This window comes from Dunckerocampus dactyliophorus, chromosome 7, assembly GCF_027744805.1.
Source record: "Dunckerocampus dactyliophorus isolate RoL2022-P2 chromosome 7, RoL_Ddac_1.1, whole genome shotgun sequence".
Taxonomy (NCBI): Eukaryota; Metazoa; Chordata; class Actinopteri; order Syngnathiformes; family Syngnathidae; genus Dunckerocampus; species Dunckerocampus dactyliophorus.
Window position 1 is genome coordinate 3,017,501 of NC_072825.1, and position 18,713 is coordinate 3,036,213.

The 18,713-nt window shown below is 40.2% G+C and overlaps 1 protein-coding gene across 1 annotated transcript in view; it reads left to right on the forward strand.

The window, feature by feature from the left end:
* Positions 1 to 17,177, forward strand: part of LOC129185383 (aldehyde dehydrogenase, mitochondrial-like) — a 22,433-nt gene extending 5,256 nt beyond the window's left edge. The window contains exons 4-13 of the mRNA XM_054782369.1: positions 2,864 to 2,943; positions 3,108 to 3,219; positions 4,242 to 4,370; positions 5,192 to 5,305; positions 7,675 to 7,777; positions 8,861 to 9,045; positions 11,544 to 11,708; positions 13,695 to 13,852; positions 15,361 to 15,475; positions 16,963 to 17,177. Of these exons, the coding sequence (XP_054638344.1) occupies positions 2,864 to 2,943; positions 3,108 to 3,219; positions 4,242 to 4,370; positions 5,192 to 5,305; positions 7,675 to 7,777; positions 8,861 to 9,045; positions 11,544 to 11,708; positions 13,695 to 13,852; positions 15,361 to 15,475; positions 16,963 to 16,995 (1,194 nt within the window). The 3' untranslated portion in view covers positions 16,996 to 17,177. The remainder of the gene's footprint in view (positions 1 to 2,863; positions 2,944 to 3,107; positions 3,220 to 4,241; positions 4,371 to 5,191; positions 5,306 to 7,674; positions 7,778 to 8,860; positions 9,046 to 11,543; positions 11,709 to 13,694; positions 13,853 to 15,360; positions 15,476 to 16,962) is intronic.
* The last annotated feature ends 1,536 nt before the right edge of the window (positions 17,178 to 18,713 follow it).

Below are 18,713 nucleotides of genomic sequence, written 5' to 3' on the forward strand. Positions count from 1 at the left end.
GGGAAGACACACCCCTGGTCTGAGGTTACATTGTGCTTTATCAAATCAACAGTCTTGTGCATTGAAATAGATGCATGGAGTACACCATATCATAAAACGGGTTAATTTTTAATTGAACATGTTTGCACGGTGCTGTAAAAGCAGGTTATTGGGGATCATCCATCATTGCACGTATACGGCAAGTTGACACACCACACTGATTATCACATATTTATGGATACTGGTGTCTCCATGTGTCACAAAGACATGAACAGTCCACCAGAGACACACAGACTATACAAGAATCCAGCAAATCATTAAATAACTGTATAAATTCATTTGTATTAGATTTAAATAAGTATTTTTGATGCTCTAGTACCAACCAGCAAGTGTTCTGACCCCCACAGGGTGGTTATGTGTCCAAGAAACACACAAGTGAGTCCTGTCCCTTTTAAGAAAGTACTCCTAATCTCAACTCATGATGTAGATGAAATACACCTGTCATACAAACACTCTTCCATTCAAGTCTGTCCGCCACTGCGGGCAAGACCAAAGAGCTGACATCAAAATTGTAGATCTGCACAAGACTGAAATGGACTATCAGAGCTCCAGGCAAGATTTCACCTGGTGGAGTGAGGGTGGTTGTGGGAAAGGTGAGGGAGCCACCCACTGACAAGGGAGGTGCTGTTTGATGATGTCAAGGGAGTTAGGAGCACAGTCAGCAAGAAAAGCATGAGGAAGACTCTTTGCTGTCTTGGATTGAGATTCTGCAGTGCCTCCACAATGCGAAAATAAAAGCACGACAAACATGTGAAATACAAGATTTCTTCAGGGCCGTAACCCTCCCAGTCGACCAAGTAGCGGAACTCTGATGGCCTTGACCATGTAGGCAGGATGGCACAACTGGAGGGCTGAGAGGACCCGTAGAGGTAGGACAAATGGAAAACCAGATTGATCTTGAGAAAGGTGGGAGCTTTAAGCAAACAGCACATGGGTCGATCATCCGTTCCACCTCAAACTGGCCGACGAATCTCTGATTAAGCCTGTGGCAAGAGGGTAAGTCCTTCAAGGATAGCCACACTCTTTGGCCCGGGAGGTATTCAGGGGCGGCAATGCAATGCCAAGTCACCAGTCTTTTATTGCATTCGGGCAGGTGGTCATTCATGGAGGGGACTGCCTCTTGAGAGGAAAAATCAAAGACTGCAACCCCCCCTGCAGTTTGCTTACCGGCCTCGGATCGGAGTGGACGATGCAGTGATCTACCTGCTGCACAGATCACTGCTACACCTGGAGGACAGCGGGAGCGCTGTGAGGGTCATATTTTTTGACTTCTCCAGTGCCTTCAACACCATCCAGCCGGCACTACTCAGAGTGAAGATGGAGAGTGTCGGAGTAGACCAACACCTGACTGCATGGATTATAGACTACCTCACCAACAGACCACAGTATGTGAGGCTCCGTCACTGTGTGTCTGACATGGTACTCTGCAGCACAGGTGCCCCTCAGGGTACGGTGCTCTCCCCTTTCCTCTTCACCCTCTACACCTCGGACTTCACACACAACTCCACACAGTGTCACATCCAGAAGTTCTCCGACGACACAGCCATTGTGGGTTGTGTTTCAGAGGGGAATGATCTGGAATACAGGACGGTCATCAGGGACTTTGTCAGCTGGAGTGAGCTTAACCAGCTGCAGCTCAACACCAGCAAGACAAAGGAGATGATCATTAACTTCCAGAGGAAAACATCTCACTTTACACCGGTGAACATCCAGGGAGCGGACATAGAGTTGGTAGACAGCTACAAATTCCTGGGTGTTCACCTTAACAACAAGCTGGACTGGTCCGTCAACACCCACGCCCTCTACAAGAAGGGCCAGAGTCGCCTCCTCCTGCTGAGGAGACTGAGGTCCTTTGGTGTGTGCAGGACTCTTTTACGGACCTTTTATGACTCTGTGGTGGCCTCAGCCATCTTCTATGCTGTGGGCTGCTGGAGAGGGGGCAGCACGGACAGGGACAGGAGCAGGATCAATAGGCTGATCAGGAGAGCGAGCTCTGTCCTGGATGGTCCTCTGGACTCCGTGGAGGAAGTGGGGGAGAGAAGGATGTTGGCTAAGCTGACGTCCATCATGGACAACACCTCTCACCCGCTACATGACACTGTTGTTTCCCTGGGCAGCTCCTTCAGCAGCAGACTGTTACACCCACGGTGTAAGAAGGAGAGGTTCCGCAGGTCCTTCATACCGACCACTGTCCGGCTCTACAACACCTGCACCACCTGAACCATGTTGTAGTCACTATGTATTCTTTACACTGTACTCTTTACTTGCGTATCTTGCTTGCTTGCTTGCTGCTGTAACAAGTAAATTTCCCCGCTGTGGGATAAATAAAGTACATACTGTACATACTGTCTGACCGTTGGTCTGAGGGTGGTAGCCCGAAGGGAGGCTGGCAGTGGCTCCCGTGCCCTTGGAGAACACCCTCTACTCCATAGAGGAAAACTGGAGACCTCGTTGGACACAAGATCCACAGGAACGCCATGGAACCGAAACACGTGATGAATCATCAATCTAGCGATCTACAACGCCAACTGAAGCTTGGGCAGGGGAAACAAACTGGAGTAGTACCAGCTGATGCTTGTGGCAGAATCCACGGGTGGGTACGGAGAAACCACAGGAAGTCACTGGCACAACACCAAAATAAATACACAACAAACCACAGGATGTAACAACAACACCATCCCTCCTGGCAGAAAACTCATCTCATTCACTCTGAGGGTGAACAGGGGTAAATAAAATAAGGGCGTCCCCCCCTTGAGTCTGTATTTCATATTTTCATATAAAGCACGTGTCGTGTGTTGATGATGAAAGTGTCGTGTTTCCATAGGAACTGGAGACTCTTGACAATGGGAAGCCATATGCTGTTGCTTACACCGTGGATGTGCCCAATGTGGTGAAATGTTACAGGTAACAAACGCATGCTAGCTTTGTCTTACCTTTGGCTGCCTGTTGTAGGGTACTTAGTGCAGTCTCACTGGTACGAGAGACAGGAAGTCAGTTCTGTGTTTATTTATTTATTTTATTTTACATGTTCGGTCAGAATTTGTTTAAAGCGATGGCGATCTGCTCAGGTACTACGCAGGATGGGCTGACAAATGGGAAGGAAAGACCATCCCCATTGATGGAGATTATTTCTGCTACACCAGACATGAACCCATTGGAGTCTGTGGACAGATCATACCGGTGAGGAGTGTTGTGCTTTGGAATAGGCAATAACCAAGCAAACAGTATGTACCTTTTATCTCATGGTGTAAATACTGTATATACACACTCAACAAACATAACACTTTTGCTTTTGTAACACATTTCCTATGTACAGTAATCCCTCGTTATGACGGTTAGTTGGTTCCACACCCGACTGTGATAAGTGAATATCCAGCAAAGTAGGATTCCTTTTTGCAATTCATGCATAGAAAATCAGCTCACGACCTTTGAAAATATGGTTTTTAATATTATTAGACATCCCTAGACATGAAATAACACGCCGATACACTCATATTACCCAATATAGTCGACATAAGAGAAAATAAGACATAATACAGATTTATACGTTAGCTTTGGGAGAGTTCCTTGTCGTTGTTCTTTGTTTATTTCCTGTTTCCGCACCGTACTCCAAGTGGTGGCTGTTGTCTCAGCAATGTAACATAATATAACATAATAATATTATAGCATGATTTATTAATGAATATATTTTTAAAAAACATGAAAGTGAAGCCACTAGATTGGAAGTGAGCAATTACTGTACACAAAAGGCTTATCTCGCTCAAATATTGTTCACAAATATGTTGATGAGCGGTCATAATTCATACTTCACCCACCTCACAGGTGTAGCATATCAAGATGCTGATTGGACAGCATGATTATTGCACAGGTGTGCCACTCCAAAATGTCCAGATTGACTGTATTGGCTCAGGATTGGCATATATGTTTGAGGCAAATGGTGGTCACAACATATACTGACCACCCTTCACCCCCGGACCCTCGCAATGCAGTTAATCTACACATTTTGGAGTAAATATTCCATGTGCATGCTGATATGCTGCAGAATGTCACCTTCATAAGCTTTGACTTCAAAGGTTTTGCTTTAAAGCGAAGTCAGAATTTTTGCTGCGTCATTCTAGAGATCATACGGTAGGTAGTGCGTGCATGCAAAATACTAAGGCTCTTTTTTCTCTCTCTCTCTCTCTCTCTCTCTCTCCTTTCAGTGGAACTTCCCTCTCTTGATGCAGGCGTGGAAACTTGGCCCTGCTCTTGCAACGGGTAACACGGTGGTGATGAAAGTTGCTGAGCAGACGCCGCTCACTGCACTCTACGTCGCCAACCTGATAAAAGAGGTACAGTGGTGGGCTGTAAAAGCCCTCATCATACACTTTATACACTTTTCTCAGACAGGCATTAACATTTTCTCACATTTCTCTCTTGTTTAAACACTCTCAGAGTTCACATTTCCTTTGAATTTTTTATGATCAATTTATGGGATCGGACACAAGAAATTGTGTGACTTGGGCATATTTCACTCCTGCTCGTGGCTTGACCTGACGCCGTTAGGCTGTAGCGTTTTTGTATCCTTGTTAAAACATAGTCCTGCTCGTCGTCCTCCATGAAACAAAGATGAATTTACAGTACTTCAGGCACCCTACAGCCGCGTAACTTCTGCCTTCATTCAGCATGTATGATCGCTAACAGCTCGCAATCATACAACAGGAAACAGGCAGTCCGATTGAGTGACAATGGTCTACAGCCAATCATAATGCAGAAGCACAATAGGCGGGTTCTCCCTCAGCCAATCAGGACTGTTGTGGCTCTATGCACACGGAGACGAAGTGGACACGTCTTCAACTCTCACATGAGTATACAACCACTGCTGGTAGCAGTAGTGAAATACAATAACAGACACATGCAACAGAGCACCGATAGATCGCTCTAATACCCCACGCTTATATATTGTTTAAAAAAAAAAAAGTGATGTAGCGAGGGAACACTGTATTAAAAGACATATTAGCTCTTTGTCTTGTAAACTTAAAGGACAGTGGCAAAAATATTGCAGTCCTGTGGGAAACACTGACGTGTGATGCACTTTTTTGTATGTGACATTCTAATTAGAGGTTGAGGCGAGACAAACGTTTTCTCATGCTTCTGCTGACTCTTTTTAAAGGTGGGCTTCCCTGAAGGTGTGGTGAATATTTTGCCTGGCATGGGGCCGTCAGCCGGAGCTGCCATTGCAAGACACATGGACGTTGACAAAGTGGCCTTCACAGGATCCACAGAGGTAGGAATGAGTTGTCCTTCATTTCCACTTCTTCTCCGTCAACCACACTTGCTGAAATCAAACTGGTAAGGAAGGCAGGCTCTGTCATTGGCACGAAGCTAGACTGCCTGACATCTGTGGCAGAGCAAAGGACACCGAGTACGCTCCTTTGCATCATGGACAATCAGCATCATCCAATGCACAGCATCATCTCCCAACAAAAGAGCAGTTTCAGTGGCAGATTACTATCACTGCCCTGCTCCACTGATAGAATGAGCAGATCATTCCTCCCGCACACCATGCCACTTTTCAACACAACAGAGTTGCAGCGATAAAAACACACACAGGATTGGGCTTATTACCTTATTATGTATTATTACTGTTTATTATGTCCTTGCAGAAGGGGGCAAAGCACTCTGTCTTATAGAAGATCTTTGACTAGGTTTTTGCAGTAGGGGGCAGAGCACTTTGTCTTATAGAAGATCTTTGACTAGCTTTTTTGCAGCATGTCCTTTAAAACATCAGCATATTTCTGTCATTTGGAGAAGTGATTCCCACCCAGGGGTACGCGCACCCCGAGAGGTATGCAAGCAAATTGTAGGGGGTGCATGGAAACATTTAATTTTCAAGATGATAAGTAAATATTGACAGTCATTCTATATGAAGTCAGGCAATAAAATGGACCGTGTGCACTACAACTAGTTTCCCCAGGGAGATGATAGATTTTGTGGCTTTTTGGTTGGTTTATCTTTATGCTCCCAAATAATCCTCTGAAATGATTAATGTACCCGCAACAACGATACACAGCTGAGGAGACTCGTCTTCCACGCTGGTGCGGGAGCAAGTCTGGGGAACCTCAGGTCGGTTGTCCTTTTTACCGAGCTCAGCTCGTAGCGCGCGCAGGTGGTGGAGCCATCCTGACAACATACGTGTGACACAGAGGTCTTAGCTGGTTGGCGCCGGTTCGTCCTAAATGCGCCAGGGGTCGTGATACCAGAAGAATGCGTTAGAGTGATCAGGCAGTCTGCTCTGGTTGCAGAACATGTGCCAAGGGAGGCCTGTGGCACAGTAGCGACGTAACAGTTGTGTTACATTCTACTTTTGGAGAATCATCAACACGCATGAGTGAGGGGGTACTCACGTAGTGCCCTATGATGTCCGCGTTAACACAATCCCATTGGAATCGCGGCATTGGGCAATAAAAAGGGAATTTACTGTTAAATGCGGAATCTCGCAGAATGTGAATGAAATGATGTCATCGTGAGGAGAAGGAACGCTTGTGTGGGGAAATATTTCCCCAGTGGACTTTTCAATCCTGGCAGAATCTCATCCCAAACACTAATCCTCACAGGTGAAAGTTGGAGCGTGAATAGAAGCTAGCGGGATTAGCTTAGTTTAGCAGAGCATGCTAGTTCGGCTGTGTGTGTGTGACTTGGGATGGATATGTGTATTTTCACCGTGTTGTGTTTTACCCCTTTAATGTAAGCGAGTGTTTTACAATGCCCGCTGACGACGTGCAGGTTCTCAATGGAAAAAGACAAGAGGCACGTTTATTTTTGCACCCAGCTTGTCTTAACACACACAACACACTTCTAGCTTTCAAAATAAGAGTGCTGTTTGCCACATCCTGTCTAATTGTGTAAAGAAGGTTGTCATAAAAATATCTTACATACTAATACTAATTATTGGAATTGCATTGGTGACTACATCTTCCTTAATGATAAGCACGGGGGTTACACTGTGTTGAAGATTTTCTAGCAATTCGTGCAGAGGCTGACATTTCATTGGTTAAGGCTACCGGGGCGCTGCAATGATGTCAGCCTCCCTCTGCGCTCAGGACTCATCTGGCTCCCTCTGGTGGACAGAGGCAGCATTGCAGTGCCTCGGCAGTCATCCATCCATCCATCCATCCATTTTCTATGCAGCCTGTCCTCCAATGAAATGCTTTTCTGGGATGAAAAGCATTATGGGAAAACATTAAAATAGTTGTTTTTTGAACTTGTATTGGTACTTGTTTGTATATATGTTTTTACCTTTTTGGAGTGTTAAGTTGCTGTGTGATGAGTTTAGTGTTTTTAAGATGACACCGTGAGTCAGACTGTTATATGGAGTCATGACCTCCTGCGATTTCCATTGACTTGACAAGCTTGTTGTCAGTTTTTTCATACAGTAGTTCATGATTGGCTCCTGTCAAAGAAAGAGCTGCCTGGCCTCACAGACTCGTGCGCGCCACAGTATGCCATTTTATGACGTGGATACGTGCGTCTTATATATGTAGAAATCTGCATTTCTCTCTAAATTTAGTGGGTGCGTCTAAAACACGGGTAGTTGTGGTAGTTGGAAATAAGATGCTTCCTTTGCTCATGGTTGTCTGGTTTGTGTCCTTCTAGGTGGGTCATCTCATCCAGCAGGCGTCAGGCAACAGTAACTTAAAAAAGGTCACTCTGGAGCTTGGAGGAAAGAGTCCCAACATCATCCTGTCCGATGCAAACAGTACGTGTGGATGATTCAGGAGTACTTTGTTAACAGTGGGGGATGATGCAGACCGCTCCCTGTGAGCGTGGCTTTGCCGCTTCTGCAGCATCACGACTACGGCATTCTTTGTATAGCAGTTGGACTGCCTTTGTCACAATGTCTGACAGTACAAACAATGACAGGTCTGAACTTGGGGATCTTGCTCTGATATGATTCTCAGCATTCACACACAAGATACTGTTTTTTTTCTTTAATTTCAACTTTTAAATGTTCCTCTCACAGGCATGACTTTATTCCCATCATATTTTGACTTTATTCTTGTAATATTCAAATTTTTTACGCAACCAGTTTGTCCATCCATCCATTTTCCTCCGCTTCGGTTCGGGTGGCGGTGTCAGCAGTCTCGGTAGGGAAGTCCAGACTTCTCGGACTTTCAAATTTATTTTGTTTTATTTGTTTCTCATAAAATTCCGACTTAAATAAGTTATTTTTTTTATATTTTAACTTTATCTGACTAAAATGATTTTTTGTCACAATATTTGGACTTTATTCTTGTAAAATTATTTTTTTTCTGCTGTTTTTTTCCCCCAACTATTTCAGGGTTTTTTTCTTGTAAATTTTCTTCTTGTATTTATGACTTCATTCCCATAATATTTTTGACTTGATTCTCGGAACATTATCCATTTTTTTCCCCCACAACCTAATTTTTGCAAAATTACGACTTTATTTGCTTTTTTGTTTGTTTCTCATAATAACTGTCTTTTTTTTCTTTAATGTTTCAACTTTGTTAGTAAAATAATGTTATATTTTTCCTCTTAAAATTACAACATTTTCTTGTTAGAGTACACCTTTTTTTCTTGTAAAATGTTTGTTTGTGTTTCTTTTTTAGCTTTCTTGTTAAAGTATATTTTTAGAAGGTGCCGCCGTGGGCCACAAATAGCCCCCGGGCCGCACTGGAGGCTTTATCCAAACCACTGCGTACGACATGTACTGCATACTGCCGTCTTTTCACAGCATCCATCGTTGAAGACGTTGCTGGAATAGAATAAAAATTGCTGCAATAATGAATTGTTTTCTATGTTTTGTCTTTGCGATGTTCAGTGGAGGATGCGGTGGAGCAGGCCCACTTTGCTCTGTTTTTCAACCAAGGCCAGTGTTGCTGCGCTGGCTCTCGCACGTACGTCCAGGCCGACATCTACGAGGAGTTTGTGGAGCGCAGCGCCGAGAGAGCAAAGAGACGAATCGTGGGGAACCCCTTTGACTTAAACACAGAGCAGGGACCCCAGGTAACACACGCGCAACGCTGCAGCGTAGAACACATCAGAACATGTCAGAACATGTCAGAACACGTTTTTTTATTGGCACATTCTAAAAATAAAATTTAACAAAAAACCACCGCCCCACCTCCCCAAAAAAACAACAAAAATGGAAATATCTGCAGTCGTTTTACAAGAATAAAGTCACAATATTAAAGAGAAAAAAGTTGTAGTCAAACAAGAAAATGTCCTATTTTGTAATATTATGAGGACAGAAACAACATCCTGTTAGTAACATAAAGATGAAATACTACAGGAAAACTATTTCTGAAAAGCAAACAAAATAATGAATAGAGTTTAGAAAATTAGGTTGCGGAAAAAATGATAATATTACAAGAATAAAATCCAAATATTATCAGAATAAAAGCATCATAGAGACAAGACAATTTACAAGCAGAAAGTTGAAATAGTTGGGGAAAAAACATGTAATTTTTACGAGAATAAAATCAAAATCTTAAGAGAAAAAGTCGTATTCTAATGAGAAAAAAGGCGCAATTTTACGAGAATGAACTGAACAGCAGCTACATATCATTGTGGCAGCATACAGTTGGAAAATTCAAGAAAAAAAATATTTTTTGCCAGCCAATCCCGATCCTGAAGATGGTAAGAAGAAAATTGTTTAAAAAAAAAAAAGCTGTAACATTATGAGAAACAAACAAAACAAAATAAAGTTTGGAAAATTAGGTGGGGGAAAAGGGTATATTATTAATAAAGTAATAAAGTCAAAATATTACGAGAAGAAAAGTAGCAAGGAAAGCTGAAATATTGGAGGAAGACAACAGCAGTTGAAAAGGAAGAAAGAGGAGTCATTTTACAAGAATAAAGTCGAAATATTAAGAGAAAAAAGTCCCATTTGAAGGAGAAAAGAAAAAAGGTGCCGTTTTATCAGAATAAACTAAAAAAAATACTGTCATTTTTTTGTAGCATAGATTTGAAATATGAAAGAAAAAATGTGTTGGTTTTTTTTAAGTCATAATATTATGAGAAACAAACAAAACGAGGAATAAAGTTGTCATTTTTAGAAAATGAGGTTGCGGAAACATTTATAATGTTGCAAGAATATTATGGGAATAAAGTCAGAATTGTGAGGGGAACATTTACTGGAAGAAAGTCAAAATAGTGGGGGGGGGGCACAACGGTCCTGCTTTATCTGTTTCACACATGCTGAACGAGTTGCATTGGAAAACTGATTTTTCTAGAAGTGAGGTCGGTGGTGGAGAAGATAGAGACAACACTTTCACTTTCACTTCAATGTTTGCATTTCTCTGTGAAGGAAAAGGCGTTTGTGTCTCATCACACTTGATGGTGTTTACAGACGACCGCTCTCACAAATCTTGGTTATGTAAGAGGAATGTGTGTGTGTCACACGTACACACACACACACACGCACACACACACACGCACACACACACACGCACACGCGCGTCTTACAAATCTCCCAACCTTCTAATATGCAGTAGGTGTATTTGCACATCCTGTGTGTGTATACAGTATCTGTCTATCAATACACAAAACAACTTCACTTCACCAGGGGTGTCCAAAGTGAAGACCAGGGGCCATTTGAGGGCCTGCAGGCCGGCACATTCTAACAACTTAATTAAGCAAGAAAAGTAAAAAAAAAAAAAAAAAAAAAAAAAAAAAAAAGCCAACAATCAACACAGCAAACCTCAGCAGTCATTTTACAAGAATAAAGACAAAATATTGAGGGAAAAAAAGATGTACTGTAACAAGAAAAAGTTTTAATTTTATGGAAATAATGTTGTATTGTTATCAGGAAAAATCATTTTTTAAATTTTTGTAGCATAAAGTTGAAGGAGTGCAAGGAGTCAGTTTTGCCATGTCCAACATGTTAAAGTGAACAAAGTCCTCCTCCCGTTTCGTGTGGAAGTGGTAAGGTTTTGGCTTCTTACTTTGTCCTCCGTTTAAAACACTTTCTTGAGTTTAGAATAAATCAATTGGAGGCTAACTGGTTAGCTCGGTAGCTTTCTGTGTTTAAAGTGGCGGCTGTGTCTTGTGTCCCTGCAGTGATGCCGTAGCCTGTGCATTAGTAATGTGGTGTAAACAAAGAATAATAGGAGTGTAAAAGAGACTATAGGGGTGTTATTCCATGTCTACAGGGCTCTAATAATGTTGAAAACAGTATTTAGAAAGTCATAAGCAGGTTTGATATGTATTATGTCTTATTTTCTGTTATTATGTCTACTATATTGGCTAATAGGAGTGTAAAGGTGACTATAGGGGTGTTATTTCATGTCTAGAGGGCTCTGCTAATGTTCAAAACAGTATATAGAAGGTCATAAACAGGTTTTCTAAGTCTTATATGTATTATTTTCTGTTATTATGTCAACTATATTGGCTAATAGGAGTGTAAAGGTGACTATAGGGGTGTTATTTCATGTCTAGAGGGCTCTAATAATGTTAAAAAGCGCATTTAGAAGGCGGTAAACAGGTGTTCCATGCATTTGCAGGTGGATGAGGAGCAGTTCAACAAGATCTTAGGTTACATCAGCAGCGGGAAAAGAGAAGGTGCCAAACTGATGTGTGGGGGCGGCGCAGCTGCTGACAGAGGATACTTCGTCCAACCTACCGTATTTGGAGATGTCCAGGACAACATGACCATCGCCAGGGAGGAGGTACGCCTGCCACCCGCCTGCACACTTGCCATTGCCATCTCACCTTTATAGTGGGGGTGTCCTTTCTTTTTCCCTCATTCCCATAGTGAAAGTATTATGAGACAAATGACAGGATGATGTTAGTAAAGCAGCACATGTAGAGATGCAAACAGGTTATATATGTTTCATCTCAGCTTTGTCATATAGAAAAAGCACATTATTCATATCTACTTCACCCTTTGCTCTTTTCCCCGTTTTTTTATTATACTTTTATTAGATATTAGATCATCTTTATAAATGTTATTCCCCAAAAAAGTTGGTTTTCCAAAAATGACAACTTTATTTTGTTAAGCTTGTTTCTCCTCATATTATAACTTTTAGAAAATAACATTAAAATTACCACTACTACTAAAATAACATTATTTTTCCTCATTATGACTTTGTTGTCCTAAAATTGTGGTTTTATTTTTTTGTTTGAATATGACTTTTCTCTTCATATTTGAATTAATTCTCTGAAAATGATGTTTGTTTTTTTTTCCATTTCTGCTGTTTTTTTCCCAAGTTGTTTGGAATTTATTTCCATAATATTTGGACGTTGTTCTCATCATATTAGAACTTTTTCCGCAACCTAATTTTCCCAAAAATTGCAGCGTTATTTTTCTTATTTCACCTTTTTTTTTCCACCAAATTTTCTAGAAATTACACATTTTGTTTGTTTCTCATAATATTTGGATTTTTTTTTAACCATTTTTTCTTGAATATTTCAACTCCATGCTAGTAAAATGGCATTATATTTTCTCATCATATTACCAGTTTATTCTCATAAAATTGCAATTTTTCTTCTTACTCGTTAGCTATGACTTTTTTTCTCAATATTTTGACTTTATTCTTATGAAATGACAGCAGTTTTTTTCATGTCTGCTGCTTTTCCCCCCCCACAACTATTTAACCTTTCTTCTTGAAAACTTTCTTCCCGTTATGACGACTTCATTTCCATGATATTTTGACTTTAATCTCATAATATTATCCCTTTTTCCACAACAGAATTTTGCAAAAATTACAACTTTATTTTTTGTTATGTTTCTCGTAATATTTAGATTTTTTTTTTAATAACATTTAATATAATAATTTAACTTTAATATTTCAGCTCTGTGCTACTAGAATCATATTTTTTTTTCTCATAATATTGGGAGTTCATCTTTGTAAAATTGTGATTTTTTTTTCATTTCTTTTTGGAATACAACCTTTTTCTCTTCATAATTTGACTGTATTAAATGATATAACTTATATTAAATTATAGCTTAATTTATAACTTAAATTATAGCAGTTTTTTTTCCCGTTTCTGCTGTTGTTATGAAGTATTTCAACTTTTTCTTGTAAACTCTCTTCTTGTAGTGATGACTTTATTTCCATAAAGTTTTGACGTTAGTTTTGTGAAAATTTCCAACTTTATTTTGTTTAGTTTGTTTCTCACCATATTTCCACTTAAAAAAAAAAAATAGCAATCAAAAATAATATTTTTTTTTGCTTTAATATTTCAGCTCTATCCTACAAAATATGAATTTTCCTGCTAAACTTAGGAGTATTTTGGACTTTATTCTACTAAAGTTGAAGCTGTTTTTTCCCACAGCTATTTCAACTTTTTAATGATGACTTTAATAGTTTGACTTTATTCTCATGACGCTACCTAATTTCCCCCCCAAAAAGTTACAAAATAACATATTTGCTTCAATATTTCAACTCTATAAATTCTTGTAAAATGTTTTCATGTTTTTTCCATGTTTAAAGTTTTTTTTAATTCTGCAAATATTTCTTAGTAGTAGTTGGAAGTTAGCAAGCTAATGTTGTGCGTTGTTATTTTGAGCGTAGAGTAAATGTACGCCGTTGTCCAAGCTGTACACTGCTTTAGTGTTTTCCCATGAAAAGTATTTGCTTGTGTGGCGTAGTACGTATAAATGCGTCCATTCACCCACCCTGTCCGGCACGATGTCTTGTCTCGTCGTGCAGATCTTCGGTCCGGTCATGCAGATCCTGAAGTTCAAGACGCTGGAGGAGGTGGTGGAGAGAGCCAACGACTCTAAATACGGCCTGGCAGCTGCTGTGTTTACTAACGACATCAATAAGGCCAGCTACATTTCCAACGCACTCCGTGCTGGCACAGTCTGGTAGGACACAAACTCTGTGAAGCATAAACAGGAAGTGCTGCATGATGATGATAATAATAATACATTTTATTTGTGTGGCGCTTTTCATGGTACTCAAAGACACCTTACAATGGAAGATAAAGAGTATAAAGCTAAATAACAAACAGAACAGAAGAGGAGGAGAAGCGAAGGCAACGTGAGGGATCGTGTGAATGGAGCAGGTCTGAGATTGTGGAGGGCTTTGAAAGTGATGAGGAGGACTTTGAAATGGATGCGTTGAGGGATGGGGAGCCAGTGGAGCTTTTGAAGGAGAGGGGTGATGTGTTCACGGGAGCGGGTGGAGGTGAGGAGGCGGGCAGCGGAGATCTGGATGTTCTGCAGTCTGTTGAGGATTTTGGTAGAGAGGTATAGTTGGATGTTGTCAGCATAAGCGTGAAAACTGAGGCCATGACGGCGGATGATGTTACCGAGTGGGAGGATGAAGAGGAGAGGACCAAGCACTGAACCTTGGGGAACTCCTTGTGATGAAGGGAGCAGCAGTTGATATGCACAAACTGTCCATTTGTGAGGTAAGACTGAAACCAGGACGGAGCGAAGTGGGTGATATTCAGGCTGGTCCTGAGGTGAGACAGGAGGATAGAATGGCTGCTGGTGTCAAAGGCCGCGGTGAGATCCAGGAGGATGAGGATGCTGATCGAGGGAACTGTACGTTTGGTCAATTTTGGACTGGAAGAAAGATTGGAAATGTTTACTTTTGGTGATGGTGAAGGATGAGGAGGAGTTATCATTGGGCTTTAGGAGTGTGTTGATTGTTGAAAAAAGAGATTTGGGATTGTTGGAACCAGATTGAATGAGACTGGAGTATTTTGAGAGGCAGTATTTAGAACATGGTCGTATTTCTGTAGGAAGTCTGCGTAGGCTTGGAGATGACATTTCTTCTGCAGTCTCTCAAGCTGGCGTTTAGAGGATTTCATGTTGTGGAGCTCCGAAGGGTACGGGGAGGGGGGGAGTGTGGGTGAAGGACACCATTTTGATTTTTTCGGGGCCAGTTCCACAAGACAGGAGGAGAGGGTGTTGTTGTAATAGGTGAGCAGTTCAGGGGGGTCGTGGATTGATGGGTTGATGGAGTTGAGATTTATGAAGGTTTTTGTTTAGGGGACCATAGCTGGAATGTTTTGGTCAAATGCGCGTGCTAACGTTCCTCGGCCACAGGTTTTCTACTCGACGTGATGTCGCTCGGACACACGGAGAGATCGGACAGCTGATGAACTTCATTTTCACGTCATGAATAACGTTGGCGTGTGGAAGGTGGAAATGTGATCGTGCCACCTGAGGGGAAGCGTGTGAGACGCAACGGTGCCGGTTCGAGCACGGATCCCTGAGAGGCTAACACGTGGCTAACACACAAAACAAGTCCTTAGTATGAAGTTACAACTTGTAAACAACAGGACAAACGGGATTTGACATGTTGTCATCTGTGAGTGCTTTACTGCACCCTTGATTCCGGTAAACTGTCTTCTTCCCCGCAGGATCAACTGCTACGACGTGTTTGGGGTCCAGGCACCGTTTGGAGGTTACAAGGCTTCGGGGAACGGCAGAGAGCTGGGAGAGTACGGCCTGGACAACTACACCGAAGTCAAAACGGTAACTGCTAAATGAGTAGCACCCATTTCCACCACATTTGCACACTTTCTTCTTATAATTCTGACGTATTCCCGTAATATTTGGACTTCACAGTATCCTCCTAACATTGTCTCTTTTTTCCCCCAACTTAATTTTCTAAAATCTACAACTTTATTTTGTTTCTCATTATAGTACAACTTTTTTTTATAACTTTTTTCTTGAATATTTCAACTCTGCACTACTAAAATTACGTTATTTTTCCTCATCATATTATCACTTTATTCTCCTAAAATTGGGGGGGGGATTGGTTTCTTGTTGGAATATGACTTTTTCTCTTATAATTCTGACTTTATTCCCATAATATTTTCCTCTTATTCCCATCATATCATAAAAAAATTTAGACTTTTTTTTCCCCTAAGAATCCAACTTTTTTCTCTTCATATTTTCACTTTATTCTCTAAAAACTACAGCTCTTTTTTCCATTTCAGCATTCTTGTAAAATTATTTTGTTGGAATTATGAATTTATTTCCATCATATTTTCACCTTATTCCCATAATATCATTTTTTTCCCAACCAAATTTTCTAAAAATTACAACTTTTTGGGGTTTTTCATAATATGGCAACTTTTTAAAAAAAACAAAACAAATAAAAGTGTAATACTTATACTTTTTAAAATGTTATTATGATTATTATTTTCTCATAATGTAACGTTATTCTCCGAAAATTAAAACTTTTTCTCCTTAGATTACAATTTTTTTCTGTTATTGTTGTTGCTTTAGTTTTCTCATTGAATGATATTTTTAGCACAATGGAGTATTAGGGCCACATTGGGGGGAAAAAAACTAAAAGCATCTGAGATTTTGGGAATAATGTTACAAGAAAAAAAAATTAAAAAAAAAAAGAATAAAGTCAAGAATAAAGTGTTAAATGTATGAGAATAAAGTGTTACTATGAGGTGTGATGATGTCATACGTGTGAGAGGGAAAATACAGCATAGCTCTTCAGGAAGGAAACTTTCCTCTTGCTTCAGGCAAGCTTTTATTAATAACGTGGCAGCAAAACACAGCAGTTGAGCACAAACAGGTTAGCATGGGTTAGCCTCATCGCACTTCCGCCTTCCTTACCCCGCCCCCTCCACATGCCTGAGGTCACATAGGCCCCCCCTTTTCATTGCTGTCTCAGGCAAGGCCTGTAACATAAAGTTACCAGTTTTTTGTGTAAATTTCTGATTTTATTCTCAAAATCTCAAGATTATTTTAATACTCCGTCCTAACAGGCATTGCCTGAGACGGCTATGAAAAGGGGGGACTTATGTGACTTATTTGAAAAAAAAAGTGAGATTTTCAGAATAATGTCGTAAATGTACGACTCAAAACCCCTGTGTTAACAAACCAAAAGTCTGATGTTATTTGTGTGTGTGTGTGTGTGTGTGTGTGTGTGTGTGTGTGTGATTGAGTAAATGAGGAAGCGGGAAGACATAAAATGTACGTATTCTTTGTGTTGCCAGGTGACCATGAGAGTACCCCAGAAGAATTCTTAAACGTGAAGCAGCAGCAGCAGAGTTTGATTCGTGGACACGCTTTACCGTTGATCAACTTCAATTAGCAGACATCCATACATTCAGTTTTTGCTTTTTTTTGGATGTGAATACATTTTTTTTCCCACACAGTTTGTACACATTATTAGTGTGTGTGTGTGTGTGTGTGTGTTAAAATGCTTGCATTGCAATAAAGGCAAATGACACAATCATAGGGCTACAATCATAACACATCCTTCAATCTCTATGAAAATAAAAAAGCTGTGATATTTGAGCTGTTTGTGTCGGCTTTGACTATAAATCTTAAATCTCACACACTGCTTGTAAGCACCCCCATCCCCACCCCCCATCCCCACCCTCCTTCTCATAAAAGCCAGGGAAAGAACAGAAAGCCCTCATTTGAAGAGAACACAAAGTCCAGTGTGAGTGGCAGGAATTCAAAGTGGATTAGCCCTTTTCCCGCTGCAGACATGCACCCATGCAGACATGTCCACTCTTTGGAAAAAAAATTCCTTCCTTTGCTTTTTTTTAGTTTTGATAGCTAAAACTTATCCAAGCCAAGTTATGACGGCCGCAGGCAAACTTTAATGATAGGTTGGACAAAGGCTAGATATTTGATTGCGTGTGTGCGCACGTGTGGACTAAAAGGAACAAATGCAACAAATGACACGAGACTCTGTACAGTATGAAACATCCATCCATCTATTTCCTATGCCGCTTATCCTCCTTAGGGTCATGGGGTATGCTGGAGCCTATCCCAGCTGACTTTGGGCGAGAGGCGGGGTAAACCCTGGACTGGTCGCCAGCCAATTGCAGGGCACATTTAGACTAACAACATGCATGTTTTTGGAATGTGGGAGGAAACCGGAGTACCCGCAGAAAACCCACGCACGCACGGGGAGAACATGCAAACTAATTCAACTTTTCCGTACCCTCGGCGATTTAAAAAGATTATATGGTCTTTAGTGACCTCTAGCGATGAAACTCGGTCATTACAAAGGCAATGACGTAGCTAATGAGTCTGGACACCAGGGCAAAATGCATACATTAATTACACATTATCAAACTAATAAACAGATACATATTTCTATTTCATATACTGTATATAACATATTTTAAGTCATTCATTTGTATTTATTTCTATTTATTGTATTACATATGTATTGTATTTTAACAACTATTTTATTTGAATTTTTTGTCCTAATTATTTTTTTTTATGAAAAATATGAATTAACTGCAACAGTTTTTGGTATAGTCTGGACACCTGGGCAAAAATACATACATTACACAATTATCAAACTAATAAATAGATACATATCTGTAATTCATATACTGTATATAACAAATAGTTTTAATTCAGTAATTTGTATGTTTATTTCTATTTATTGTACTTCATATATTTGTATTATTACGTTTTTGTATTTTAACAATTATTTTACTTGTATTATTTTAATAATTCGAAAGTTTGATAGTATTTATAATATCTGTTATATCTAGTAACATTATAACTTTTTACAACCCAATATTCAAAATAATGACAACTTTATTATATATTACATATTACAACTTTAAAAAATGTCTTTAATATTTCATCTCTTCACTACTTACAGTAAATTACATGACTTTTCCTCATAATTTTACAAGTTTATTCTCTTAAAATTGTGACTTTTTGCTCGTTATACACCTTTTTTCTCTTCACATTTGGACTTTCCGCTCGTCAA